At 44.2% G+C, this 15,225-nt stretch overlaps 1 protein-coding gene across 2 annotated transcripts in view; it reads right to left on the reverse strand.

The window, feature by feature from the left end:
- FBXW4 (F-box and WD repeat domain containing 4) overlaps positions 1–9,993 on the reverse strand; it is a 59,123-nt gene extending 49,130 nt beyond the window's left edge. The window contains exon 1 of one of the 2 annotated variants that reach the window (XM_064717047.1): positions 9,620–9,993. In XM_064717047.1, the coding sequence (XP_064573117.1) occupies positions 9,620–9,870 (251 nt within the window). In that variant the 5' untranslated portion in view covers positions 9,871–9,993. The remainder of the gene's footprint in view (positions 1–9,619) is intronic. The other variant, XM_064717046.1, reaches the window with a different exon arrangement.
- Between the last annotated feature and the right edge of the window lie 5,232 nt (positions 9,994–15,225).

Consider the following 15,225-nt stretch of genomic DNA (forward strand, 5'->3'; position numbering starts at 1 on the left):
TTCCGGCACTTAGTCACCATTATAATTTGACTGCATTCCTGGGCATGTGACCCATTTTAAACAAAAACAGAAACCACACACAGAAAAGCTTTTCATCCTCTAGAAAGCTTTGCAACTTTACGTTTATGATCAGTAGAGCCACACCAATTAAAATTGAATTTAGAAAGCTACAGGCTCTTTATTTTTCATTGCCATTTAAAAACAAACAAACAAAACCAAAATAGAGTTAGACTAGGCTGCAAGAAGAGGAATTCCTCTTTTAAAGGGAGCACTTGCAAGAGCTCATGAGGCCAGATAGTGTCTGAGATGAGGAATGCACAGTACCAAAAAGTCAGGTCAGACCCACTCTCATCATGGCTTATTACTCTCCCAGACAGAGTCCAGGCTCTCCGCCTACATGCAATTCCATTCCTTACTCCAAAACACTTCTCCTCCCTACACTCAGCCCTCAGTTAAGCTCTCCCCACATACAGATTTCAAGTCACCAGCATGCACAGTGATGGAAAACACACTCATGCCACATCCCCCTCCCAACACGTGCTGGCCCAACCAGACATTCTGAGCTCAATGCATAAACCCTACTAAGACTAGATGTAATTTCCAAGGCTCTGAAGAAGGTGACTCCAAGGTCAAAAAAGCAGCTTCCATCTTGGCTGCTCCCTCCTCCAAAGGGACCTGCTGGTCCCTTTTCTAGCAGGCCTTGACCCTCCTACTGCTGAATATGAAAGTTCTGAAGAGTCACGTGTTGGCTCAGCCCAGAGCCCCAGTTCACTATTGCAGTTACTTTTGAAATAGACACCTCGTTCTTTCCCACATATCAACAGTTTCTGTCTGGAGGGGATGAGGGTTGGGTGGGGAGACTATATGGGGGAGGTCTGATGGGATTTGGGAGGGGGTGGTCATGGTGGTGTTTCGGGTTTTTTTGTTTTATTCTTAATAGATATATATTCATCCAGCCTTCCTCCTCCATATAGCAACTCTGGATCCAGCTAATTTAAACATGTCTTAAAAGTATCCTGCTTTTACATCCCAGACATTTTATTTATTCAAAATAGATGCAAGAAAAGGGACAGATGATATGGAAAAAAATGATGTAGAAATTGGACTGATACATCCCTCCCTTTTGGCAATTATGGGGCAGCAAATGCTGAAGTGCAGTGTTGGTCAGAGACATTTGATCCCTCACACCAGAAGTTAAATCAAGCCCAGCTATGGAATCAACTGCTGAGATACAATTTGATCACTTGATTTGCTTTCTCAATAGCATCCCTCCAGAGCAATTCCCAGAATGCATCAAAAAATGTGATGAGTATCACTGCAATGCCTGAGAACAATTCCCATATCTTACTAAGTTAAAAACATCATCACCATATAAGCTTAACAATTTGATAAAAAATTCCTTTTCTCCCCTACAAGAGCCTACTTTGTTTCAATCACGATCAACACACTTTCTACACTTGCAAACTTTTAACAATTTTTCCATGATGACTAAGGCAATCAACAGACATCACACACTTGCACCAAGTGGTTGACTTAACTAGGTACCTCTTACTTCAGCAGCTGTGTTGAACATCCAAAGATTCAGGAGACTAAACCTCCATATGAAGTCAAATGCTGCATAAAATGCTATGGAGAGAACACTATCTACTGGCCAATGAATACCTTGATCTTTCTTAGTATACAATCCAGAAAAATACTAAGGCACAGGTTTAAAATTCAGCACATGCTTAACTACTCTGTGAAATCAAGATCTTGGCTTTTGTGTTCCCAGAGAAGGCACCCAACAGTGAACTTCAAGACTGCTGAAGGCTGACTTACTGAGGAAGGACTGCTACTTTTAATAGTACCTACACAGACCTTCATCAGAAAGCAGCTGAGGTACAGTCCAGCATCCTAGAAGGATGACAGGAAACACAGGATGAAGGAATGAGTGAAGACTGATTATGAAAACACAAATTCAAGCAAAATGTTCTTAAAGCCCTTTACAGTGCATCATCTTAGACCTCTGCTAGGGCATCACAATTATCAATATTTGATAAAGTTACATTACTCAGGACATACAATGCTGTCTTTGTTATTATCTAATTACCACCAAAAAGCACTCTATCAGGATCCCAAATCACAGTGCAATACATGACCTGAGCCAATGCATGTTTCCAATTGCATGCACTCCTGATGGAGGCTCCCTTTTCAAAGACTTGGTTATACTAAGAAAGAGAAGGTGAACATTTCTTACAGCCTGAGAGGGAGCTCCAGGACAAAAATCATCCCAAGCAACCCATTATAAAGGATTTTTCATTTCCCCCTTCCTACCTCTCCCCACTCTACAAAAAAAAGCTAAAAGTATTTTGCTCAAATTATGAATTTCCTCTCTTTCTTGGCAGAGTTACCAAAAGAAATGTAATATTCCTTCTGGAGCCCACTTCCCAGCTGCTGAAGTAAGAGACTGGAACTGTCCCCACACAGCACCACCGACCCAGGTGACCTCAGGTACCAAGGCAGTTGCTGGCCTGAGCCCCAAAAGAAAACAGTGAAGGAATCACCTCCTAAAGCTTCACCTCCAACATATCTTGGAGGTGAATGATTGCCTTCAATGATCCCCTCCCCATCCAAAGTCCTTTTCCACCAGAAATGGTATTTCTGCAACAGCAAGAGCTTCTGTGCTGCGCTGCATCCCAGGGAGATTTCTGCTGGCTGTCTACAATTTCAGCATGTGCCAAAACAGTGGTGCCTGCAACAACATAGGCCATGTTACAGAAGATAACACCAACATGTCATGCTGTGTATTTTCCCAGCTGCATGGGGCACCCTAACCCACCAAAGTCCTTCATGTTTTGCTACATCTTAAGTACTGAAGAGCTCATCTGGAAATGCAAGTCTGCAGAGACCTGCTGGGACTGAATTTCTTGTGTGGACAAAAACTGCTGTCTGCATAAAAGCTGTCACCAGCCTGCCTGAGGCCTGACTGGAAGGGTCATAGAGAGAACAAACAGGTCACAGTGGCTAAGCCCCACTATCAACCTTGGCCCTGTGGCAAGGCTGGCTAACACAATGACCAACTGCACTTATTTGTGTAGTCAGAACACACCTGTTGAGTGGCAGGGCCTCGGTGCAGCTACAAGTCACGGGCCACCAACAGCCAGCCGAGAGGGAAAAGCTATTTATGTCAGGAGCCCCTGTTACTGTCCTCAACAAGTCGGCTGGCTTTCTAAATGTCTCTTCCAGGACAAAAATTCCAACTGAATTCTTTTAGCACATGACCCTTACTTAGCTTACTGCCATGTTCAGCCTGTCCCCTACGCTCCCCTCTCCCTACGGGACCCGGGTTCGAATAACTCCGAGATGGAAAAGAGCTCTGCCGACTGTTCCTCACTGTTCCTTGCTTCCTCTGCTGTGTCTGTGCCATCTCAGATGTTACCAGGCTGCCAACTGCTCCACCAAACAGCTCTTGTGACAAAGTCACCTCATGAAGAAGGCAGAGGCTGTCATAATACCCAGAGGGGCAAACAAATTTCTGTGCACACAGCAAGGACACACACTTCCACAAAGGCTTCCCGAAAACTCACCACCACCAAGACTGAGCCAGCCACTCTGCCACCAGATGCCCTCTCCCTTACAAGTGACTGCAATGGGATGTTGGCTAGAAACTCCTGTCAGGATTCGGACCCTCTTGGAGAGTTTCATAGGCTTCTTGGAGACAAAATCTGGGCTTCTTCTAAAAATGCACTGCCCTGGAGAGATTATGAGAAAACCTGAAGCTGCTGAAGAAGTGTGAAATGTATTCTGATTTGTAAGAGTAGATTGTCAGGGAAGTACTTGGATAGAATGAAATAACCCATACCTAGTTCAACAGGGGTAACAGCAACAAACAAAGCACACATATTTTAATCCCTGTACTACATAAAATTCTTCTTTCTCTTTGTACTAGCAAAGATCTTAAGGGAAGGGTAGGCAGGCCTCAAAGAACTCTTACACACAACTTCACATTCCCAGAAAAAGCAGTAGTTTCAAGGTTGTGAAGCTGCCCTGGCAGATCTGTCCTGCTCAGCACTAACAGTTTAAGGCAGAGTAAGAACAAATGTAACAACAGGTTTATGAAAACCACGGACTTTTCCAGCACAAAACAAGAGCTGCATTCCCTCATCCAAGACATTTTTGTTACTGCAATATCCTCCCCAGAGTATTCCCCTCTGCATCATCTGCACCAGTTCATTGCCTTCTTCATTTCTGTCCTAAAAGTAATGAAAACTTTGTTTTTAAAACAAGTTCAAAAGATGAAGGAAACTGAAGCAGCTTTACAACATTCACACTCCCTCCCCCTCCAGTGGTGAAGGCTGAGGTCTCCTATGATTGCTGCAGTTTGCATTTGGATTTGACTTGCACAGATTGGCCATTTCCTGCTCCTGTAGGTACATACATTTTTCCAAGATCTGGAGAAAACACAGCTTTTATTAACTCACCAAAATGCTTACACAAGCTCTTAAATACTCATAGATGATAAATCTGTCCATTAATGAATCTGCTTCTCTGAACTGGAGAATACACCATGATCCTAGTGGGCAAGGCAGAACAGGAGACAGGGAAAGAGAAAACATGCAGTGGAACACTTCTATATTTTGATGTCTATTAATACATCACAAAGAACAAATTGTCAAACTATTTAGGTTCCAACTTTTAACCTGCCCTCTAAAATTCCTTTGTAACAAAGAGGAAATAAGTTTAGCCCAGCTGCAACTTTACTCCTTTCTTCCATGCCTTAAATAAAGAATCACCTTACAATGAGCTCTTTGCCTCTCCGATTTCTGCAGTCCAAGGTGGTCCAGCAAGCAGGCCCTGGATAAAGGCTTAAAGCACCCTCTGCTATTCCTGGCTCTGACACTGACCTGCTGCACAGAGGGCAGCTTGCTTGACATCTCCCTGCCTCTCCTTCCCCTCCAGCCCCTGTTTACCCTGGCTATTTAGACAGCAAGCTCATCAGGGCAGACTGCTCTTGCTGGGCCTGTACAACAGCTGGCAAAACAGACACAGACTACAGAACACAACTGTAATATCACTATATCACCAAAACCCCCAAAGGCTTTGTGCTATTACTCAGCTACAGTTTAGCTGCAGAAAGTGTTGTGAAGCCTTAACTTTTCTGTGAAATGCTGCCACGCATTTTTGAAACAAAAAATTCTCCTTTCACCTCACATCATGAAGGCGTGGCTCAACTTTTACTTCAGCTGCTCCTGTGGACTGAGTAAAGCAAAAATCTTAGCATAAGGACTCTCTTTTTTACCATCCTCATGACAAGGTCTTGTAACAGGACAAGTCTATACATAAAATTAACTTATTTATACAGAAAAAGTGACAACATGATCTGGAGAGACTCACAGTTCAGATGCCAAGAAGCACATCATGTAAAGCCACTCTGTACTTCCATAATAGTGACACAATATTCTATTGGATATTTGGTTACTGCTGATTCAACGCAGAAATGGCACATTTTGAACACTGAGAATGTGCTTCAAGAACTCTTCCAGCTCAGCCCCAACCATCCCTAACATAGAGGGACCCAGGTGGACGTGAACCTTGTGGTTTCCCTACGCCAAAGGAAGGAAGTGTACAGATACATCCCTCAAAGCAAACTTCTTTCTTCTCCTACAAGTGCACAATTGAATCCACGCTGTAAACACTTAACTTGGCTTACATCTGAGGCTCCCATTTGGCTGAATCTACCAGAAAGTGAAAACATTAGAGATTGTCAATATTGCGAATATGCCTTGCAATGTAACAGCTAGTGTCTGGGCTTAACTCCACACCTTCCTTTGACACCATTACCAACTTAATTCAATATCATTTAAGCACAAGCATGTGTCCAGAGATAACCACAGCTGGCAATTTTTAAAAGTATGTAGCCAGGATGACAATTTAAAAAATTAAGAATTAAGTAATTTTGTTTTTACACATACCACTACTTTTCTTTTCCATGCTGCTAACAACTAGGAGTTTGCAACCAGCTTCTTATCAATCTTACCTCTTCCCTATTTTGGCAGAAAGAAGTTTTTTATAAGCAAGCTGACTGTTCAAACAGTTTTTTCACTTACAAGATAAAGCTTGTTACTTCTGATCCTTGTTGTGACAATTATCTGGAGATACACCCAACAGAAAAAGCATTTTAAAGAAAGAGTGTCATTTTCAAGTTAATCACCTTTTTAAAAATGGGAAAGTGGAGGCAGGAGTTAAGTTTCACAGCTATCTCCTTTAGGCTCAAATTTATTGCTATTTACACAGCATTAACAGATGGCTTATCAAAAGCCACTTAACAGCAGAAATGATCAAATTATTCTGAGATGGATTTTTGTCTTAAACTGTAAATACTCCCTAGACTAGTTTTTAACTTATGCCAGCCTCCCAGGGACCATCAGTTTAAGATCTAATGTGAGAACAATGCATGTTATTTCATTAAGTATATTAACCATAAACGGTTCCAGCCTTTGCTTTCTCAACTGCACACAGCATTGCACAAAAGCCACTCAAAAGAAAAAACTAGTGTTCACCTCATGCAACATTAGCCAGAACATGCAATAGAAGCTTCAGCTCCTGAGTGAGTCAAAGCCAAGTTTGACAAACTCAAGAGTTATTCCATATCACTAAGAAAGCACAGTCATCAAGAAGGTCCAGCTATCCAACATCTTCATCACTGTTCTATTTTCACAGTAATATTTTAGCCTGAATACCTACTCAGCTCAAATTTAACCTTCAACGAGCAATATGCCAGGTTCCTACTTCAAATTGCTGTTAAGAAGGACAGTGTGCCCAGAAGCTTGCCTAAACTCCCTCCCCAACTCGTACTGATTATTCAAATAAAGCACAGTATCTCTCTGCAAATCTCACTCCCTCAGCTGCACGAGCAGCAATCTGGGAGATGGCTCTTGATCTTGGAGACATGCACAAGGAGCAAGTGCTACAGAGGAGACCTGGCTAGTTAAAGTCCTTGAGCTGCCACAGAGACTGTTAAACTCTTCTTCAGCTAAGTACAAATTTTACAGCTGTACAACTCAACACATGCAGCCATACTGGTTCTTCTAGAGATGTTCAGATACCCAGACCTCCTGGTTCTACAGTATGCCCTTGCTTTGTACCTGTTGCCAAACTCTGTATCCTACTGGAGTAAAGCCCCTGCAACTGCCCCCAGATGCTGGATCTCCACCCAGGGAAAACAAGTGTTTGTTTTCCAGGTATTCTCCACAGGATTTGGTACACTATTTCAAGGAACTGGAGACACTGAGACTTCTATGAAGTTAAAAGTAATTAAAGGAATCATCCTCCAGATATACCTCAAGGTTTCTTCACAACCACTTGTAATGTAACTTAGTGTGTTACCTATGATTGAACTCCCCAGGACCCTGAAGTGCTGACCAATGCTAAAAGCAGCTCTCAGTACTTGAGTTGTTTGAGGAAAACTTGAAAATAGGACACAGCACAAAAGTACATCCCAGAATTACTAAAAAAAAAACAAAAAAACTGTTCACAGCAAATCTAACAGCACTGAAATCCCTGAGTTCAAAACTCAAGCAGCCTTCCCTTCTCTGAAACCTTCTGACCTAGCAAACCTCTTCTGTAGCTGTTTATAGAAATGCATTCCTCTGCAGGGGGAAGTGGTGGTCCTTACACACACTGCACCTGCTCTGCTGTACACCTGATCCCTCCTGCAACTGAAGGAGCCGAGTATCACCTTATTCTTAATGAAAAATACAGAACTTCATTTCCTCAGGAGACAAAACCATATATCACAGTAGACAAGAATCCAAAGCACAGCCATTCCACAGTGCTTTTTCCTCCTGACTTCCAAGGGAACTGTGCTGAACTTCCAACCTGTGAACACCGAGCAGGCTGAAGTGCTGGCCTGAAAACCCAACACAAGGATTTTCAGCACCAGCAAAGTTCTGCTCCTGCCAGCAGAAACCATAATTGTTTCTCTAAGGTCTATGCATTGATGAGACAGCAACATCAGACAGCAAAACAAGGGTCAAAACTCGCCATCCCTTCTTTTGAGTCATGTCAGCATAGTGTTTATGGAAACAACACTGAGTCACTGAATGACAAACAATGTCCATGCTGGCAGCTACAGAGAAGCCATAGGAAGAGATTTGTAGAGCCTAAAAAGACAAACTTCTCTTAGGATCCTTAAATGAGGAAGAAAGGGCCACTTTGTGAAGTTGCCTCCAAGTGGCATTTGGCACACAGCCAAATTTGAGAGAAGAAAGGCAAACTCTGGATCATCACCAACCATGGCCAAGGCCCAAGCCCCAGAGGCACTTCATTTAAGAAGATGACGGGGTCATACACACTGCAAAGCCTAGAGGGCTTGACCTTATTCCTAATCTGTGTTGCTCTGTTGAACTGGGGAAAAAGAAAGACTCCAGGAAAAAAAACCTCAAATAATTCCTACTCACAAAACTTTAAAACTTAGAAGCCATGAAAAGTCCAGGAGTCACTTTCTCTGTGCCAGCCATCACCATTTATACCAGCAAGCTGCTCTGTGAGAACCTAAGACGTGTGTTTCACTAAGCCCACTCTCCAGCCTTTCCCCAGGATGCTGTCCCAGACCTTGCTCCCTTGCAGCTTCTCTGAGGTGTTTTCAAGACCATGGCAGGGATCACTGCTCAGAAGTGGGGAGGGTGTGTGGGCCTACGGGATCCATGCCAGCTGCACACAGCAGCTCCATCCATCTCCTTGTGCTTCAACCTCCCCCAGCCTGAAGCCCCCAAGCCTCAGTGTTTGGAGGGGTCTGTGGAATGAGAAGATCACAAAATCACAGAATTATTAAGGTTGTAAAAGACTTCTGAATATAATCCAGTCCAGCCTCCCTGCCAAGGCAGTGTGACCTAGAGCAGGTTACATGAGTCCAGGTAGGTTTTGAATGTCTCCAGAGGGACATTCCATGCCCTCCATCAGCAGCCCATTCCAGTGCTTTGTTGCCCTCAGCATAACGTTCTTCCCAATGCGGAGGTGAAACTTCGTTTTAGTTTATGGACATTGCTATTCATCCTGCTGCTGGCACCTGCCTTTGAGATACTTCTATGCATTGATGAGATCCTTCTCTGTCATCTCCAGACTCCCACAGTCTCTCCCCACAGGGGAGACGTTCCAGACCCCTTATCATTCTTCATGGCCCCCGCTGGACCCTCAGCCATAGCTCCCTGTCTTGTATGGAGGAGGCCAGAACTGGACAGAGATCTCCAGACGTGGAGAGGGCCTCACGCTCCAGCGCTCCCGCTGGGCCTGACACTGAGATACGCCGCGAAGTCCCCGCCATCGTCGCGGGGACAAGAGGCGCCTCCCCCAACCCCTCCGGGCAGCGCCGGGGCCGGGCCCCGCCACCCTGGTGCGCGCCATCGGCCGCTCCCTCCCAGGGAGGCCCTTCCCGTGCCCTCGCCGCCCCTCCTGGCGCAGGGAAAGGGCGGCGCAACCGCGCTCCGGGAATGGCCCCGCGTCCCCCGCCCCTCGCGGCCCAGCAGCGGCTACGCCAGGAGCGCAGCGCGGCCCTGGCAACCGGCTGGGCCGCGGCATCCCCGGCCTTTCCGGGCCGCCGCCGCCGCCGCCCCCCGCCTTCCGCCGGGAAGGCCGCGCTTACAGATCGGTGCCGAGCTGGGTGAAGCCGGAGTTGAGGCAGCCGCGGGCTATGCGCCTCCAGAGGACATCGCGGCTGCTGAGGAAGCGCAGGCGGCGGCAGACCTGGGCCAGGCGGCCCAAGGCCTGCGCGTCCAGGTAGGAGCAGATGAGGAGCAGCAGCTCCTCAGGTAAGGCCCAGAGCGGGGAGGGGGGGGAGGCGGCCCGGGATCCCCCCTCTTCCTGGGGGGATCGGGGGCTGCCCTTCCTCCCCATGGAGCAGCAGCTCCCGCCCCTCCTCCCCGGGAGCCGGAGCTGCTGCTGCCCGGGGGAGGCCCAGCCATGGACGGGGCAGCCGCTCCCCAGTCACATGGGGCAGAAGCCGCTGCCTGTCACTGCCCCCTCCGGGGGAGGAGGCGGCTGCGGGACCGGAGGGGCACGGGCCGCCGAGCCCACCCTCGTTAGCGGATTAATTCATTAACGGGAGCCGCTGGGACTCCCCCTGTGCCAATCGCCCTCCCCCACACCCCCTCGCCACGCCACGACCGGCTCACGGGTCTGTATCTTCCTATTTGCGCTTAGCAGCGTCACCTGATCCGAGTATTCATTAATAACGTCAACAATTACGGTGGGGATGGCGATCCCAGGTAACCAGAACATCTGCCTGACCACCTGGAGCAACACCAGCTAGGTACTGCACTCCTGCAAAAGAAGGTGAACAGCAAGGTGATTTAATGCTCATTAATTATCCTTGACCAGGGTCAGGAGCACCTGTCACCCACGAAGTGACGGCAGGGGTCATCTGGTGCTGCACAGCAGTTTTCAACACTCCCAGATTCCTGTGACACATAAAAGAAAGGGTCTTCCCCACATAAGTGCAGGCCTTGCTACAATGGATTTAGGGCTGGCTTTTCACCAGCACCCTTCCTTGCAGTGCATTCCCCCCTCCCTCCAGGGCTCCACAGAGTGGGTGGGGTCTGAAAAGTGCTCACAGTTCACACGTGTGTGTACACATACACAAGCACACCACCTCGAAAGAGCAGTTCATAATAACTGAGTCATTGTTGCCATCCACAGGAGCCTGGAGTACTGACAACGCAGGATTCTGGTCCAAAATGGCAAAGTAGCTCTCCACCGACAGTGGAGCAGGAAAATATGAGTCTAGTGTTGTGTTATTCTTTCTTACAGTACTTTCCACTCTACAGAACCTGAAATGCTGGGGAAATTTCTTCCTCAGAATAAAAAAAAATAGATAAATTATAAGAAGTTCATCATCTGTCTAGAATGCTTTGAACAGGTATCACTTACCACCACAATCAACATCTCATTTTGCAGGGTGGAGTAGGATAATAAATTTTAGCATATAATGAGGTTACCATAGTATACAGGCTACTTGACAGTACTTGCATCCTATTCCAGAAAGTCATCTTGTCTGTCTAATCTGAAGCTCCCAAATACTCCTATGAGTAAATCAACAGGTCTGGAAGCCTCGTATTTTAGAGGTTCAAAATTGCTGGATAAGGAACTCTCTGGTCCATTTACACTGAGTTTTAATATACCCTGGAAGTCAAGGAAGTTTCAGAAGGCAGCAAATTTTTTTATCAGCATTTTTAAGGAGTGATGTCTGAAGTAATTAAAAATTTCTCAACCTGAGTTTGAGCTCAGGTGAAATAACAGCACATCTAATACAGGACTTAAGTAGCCAGCTGAAAGGGAGGTAATACAACAAATTTTGCTTAAGATTATGGAAACTTTGTGTGAATGCAGTTTTATGTCAATTTCATATCTTTCTTATGATATGAAACTGGGTTCTTTTTGTAACAGACTGCAATATTTTCTGAAACATTAAAATTATTAAAAGCTGAGTGACTTCTCTGTCTGAAATTGTTATTGTAAAGACATACTTATTATCAAGTTGGTCTTTCTCTAGCAGGATCCCACAGAAACTGTTTATGCACCCCACACCATTTAATATATTTACTAAGATAATATTTACTAATCTGAAAAAAATCTGAAATCCTTCTTAGCAAAGCTTTGTAGGAGGCACAAAGCATGGAACAAGAGGCGAAGGATGCTTATGGCTGCACAGCCCTAAGTTTAGGCATAATCACATCATATGTATTTCAATCAAGCCAAATGTAAAGTCTCACATCTAGGAACAAAGAATGTAGGTCACACTGAAAGGATGTAACTCTATCCTGCAAAGCTGCAATTCCGTAAAGACTTCATTAAGATGAATAATCAGCTGAACGTGAGCTCCTTCTGCTGTGCTGTGACCAAAGGGCTAGTGCTGTCCTGGGAAAAAAACAAGAGCTCAGAGTTCTTTTACCTCTGGTTTTGACTCTGTTGTGACTGTTTGGGAAATAATTTGTCCAGACAACACTTCAAGAAGGATGTTTAAAAACTAGAGAGGTTTCAAAGAACAGTAGTAAAAAATGATTACAGGACTGTCAAACATGTTTTGTAGTAAGACCTAAAGAGCTCAATCTATTTTAGCTTTCTAAAGAGAAGGTTAAGGTGTGAGGTGATCATACCTTATGAGCATTGAAACAGGAAGAAAAATCTGGATCTTCCATTTAACAGACAAAGAGATAAGATCTCTTGACAGAAGGTGATGGGAAACAAATTTGTGAATGAGGTGTGCTTTTGTAGTGAATAAAATCAACTGCTGAAACAGCTTACCAAGATTTATGGTAGATTCACCATTACTGGATTTATAAAAAACAATACCAGTTGGGTTTGGTTTCAGGTTTTCTTCGTTAGAGAGAGGGAGAGGCTTGACCAGAACTGCTAAAACTTCACCAGGAATTGACCAGGAGAGTCCTAACTCAGGAGATCAGACCAAGACAGGCCAAGGGGACTCTTCTGGCCTGAGGCTCTCTTACTCTGCAGAGGCAGCATGTGCAGAGTGCATGTTTCCCTGCACTGTGTGGCACCCAAATCCCAGTGGACAGTCTCCAGCCTCTGGCTGTGCTGCTTTACCAAGGAAGACTGCTTGGTGCAGACCAAAGGAGCCTGGGTGCAAAGTACATGCTCAGCCTGACCCTCTGGGATACCAGGTCCAAGGTATGGACAAGTGCATGTGAAGAAGAGGGGCCTTAGTGCCTTCCAGTTTGTAACACAAGGTATAAACAACTGTGAAATACTTGATTAGGATGAAAGGTGCTTACACCCAGTAATCTTGGAGAAGGTCAACTATGCTCCAAGCAGGGGATACAGAGCAGTATGAAGAAAAAAATTACATTCCTCTTAAATATGGCATTGTTTTCAAGTATGGGCAATTGTCTTACAACCCAGTAACAATACTTATTTTTTGCCCAAAATACAGATGTCATCCATTACTTTCTCTGGGTTCTCTTTTAAGAGAAATATACCAGCAACTGCATACCCTTGCACACACTTTCTCAGGCATGGTTTTGGATACTGCAGAGCTGTCACAAAGCTGTGCATTGCAGACCGAGAGCCCCATAGCCTTACTCTTTGCATTAATGCCAAAGTAGGTGCTTATGTAGGTGTCTACAGGAGCAAGAACTAAGGAAGGTTCTGAACCATTCCTAAAACCGTATGTACAGCGTGATTATTTTGCACTGCATTGTTCACACTCCAATAAAGGACTTGAAGCAGGTGCTCAGTGCAGTGTAAGCATAATAATGTATCTTTCCCAAATCTTACAAAGATCCCAGTCCTTTTCATGGCTCATGACCAGTCTGAACCTCTGGAAGAGGGGGTAGGTTCTGTGCTGAAGTAGCAGACCATTCCAGTATCACGGCTTGTAAACTAAGAATCAGGGGGCTTAAATCTGCAAAGCCTTAACAGCATAAGTCAGTGAAATTCAGCTTGGAGAAACACCATTTGAATACCTGCCTGTCATTTTTTTTTTCTGTCTTCAAGGGGTTTTATTATTTGCAGTGCCCTCAAATACACCTTTCCACCTAAAGACACATTCATGTGGACAGCTCTTTGTTTTGTTTTTCCTTCTAACCAATGCTTTTGTGTATTTCTGAAACTTAAGACACCTCCTCTGCTACTACAGTACTTATCTGTAACACCATCGCTTTGAGGGATTAAAGCAGGTTACTTGTTACACACTTAGATCAAGAGTTATCTGAGTAGAAAGTCTATCCCGTTAGGGTTGGCGGAATCTGTTTTTGATCTTGAGTTGTTTTGATTTTCTCTAAGAGCAAGTAACATGTTATTTTAACTTCTGAATAAGGTGTGCTACCTGACTGTGTCTCTTCTGTTTGGCAGAAAGGATTAGAAACCTCCACAGAACTTGCACTCTATTAAAGCAGAGTGCTCACCATTGAGAACCAAGGAGCTGAATTGTTTTCAGATTATATGTGTGTGTGTGTCTTTCCCACATCAAAGACTTTGATGGAAGCTGTTCACGCTATTGTCAGGAATGCAGGGATTGGCACAAAGGTGATTAGCAAAATTGCTTTTCTGTAGGAGAAGCACAAAAATTATCAAAGGATTAAAGAGGATAAAATTAAAAGGTTATGCTGAATTTGGGGGCAAATTTTCTGCTTTTAAATTTTCTCCCAAATTATACATATTGATTTGGTTTTACCTATAAAATATTTGCCAGAAGAAACCAGGATTTGAAGCTGTTTCTTATGGGTCCTGTTAAAGGGAGGTGAAAAAAATCTTCCCTTAAAAATATTCTCAATTGACCCTATTCCAAAACTCATCCACAAGAAGCTTTTGCTGAGTACTGTGGGCACACAGCTAGCAGCCGTCCCTACAGTGTTCTTAACAGCCACAGGACTGGGACCTTTAGTCATGATCATGCTGAAAATTATGATAACAAACAATTCAATAAATCAGTTTGTCATCAGTGATGCTGTTTGTTTACTTTTCTCACTACAATCTGCTGACAAAGATACTAAACTGAGGGGATCACTTTCATTATCCACTTGCTAGGCACATGCAATGCTTTTGTATTTTGATCAAGCAGCTGAGCTGCTTGAATGGTTTGGGAAAAAAGGCAATCAAAAGGGATTCTCAAATATTTTAGTGAATCAAAAGGAACAGAGCCTTCCAGAATCTTTCTTGCTTGGCAAAACTGCAGTGCAATTAAAAAAAATGTATCACCTCCCATAGCCAGCAGAAGTCTCTTATCTTACTGGTTCAGACTGTTTATTGTGCATTTTATTTTCAACAGTCCTCTATTATTAGCTAAGTACAAGCCATATACCTATTTCTTGTGTTTGCATTTTGAGTTTTGTTTGTTTGTTTTACTAACCTGTTCTTCCCAGGAAGTCACCCGGAATATTTTATCTGTTTTAAACCTCATTTATCAAAGTATTATCTAAAGCATCGGTTCAGAAAATGTTCATTTTAACTGTTTTCCCAACAATGACCTTCTTCCTCCCCCCCAGGCCACATCAAGTTGTCATTCACCAGACAGCTGTGGAATTTGGAATCATTCCTTTTAAACGCTTTACAATTCCAAATGGTAGATTTCTAATGGCACAATATGATTGCCACAAAGATCTTTAAATTTCCCAATCCTCCAGGCTTCAAAGGCTGGACCGTCCTTGATCTCCTGAAGGAATGCTTTTGAATCTTGTTCTTTTATAGGGGCTACCTATGAAGATATTTTAGGGGCTTTTTCCTTTCGTACTTAAA

The sequence above is a fragment of the Zonotrichia leucophrys genome, chromosome 6 (genome assembly GCF_028769735.1).
Source record: "Zonotrichia leucophrys gambelii isolate GWCS_2022_RI chromosome 6, RI_Zleu_2.0, whole genome shotgun sequence".
NCBI lineage: Eukaryota > Metazoa > Chordata > Aves > Passeriformes > Passerellidae > Zonotrichia > Zonotrichia leucophrys.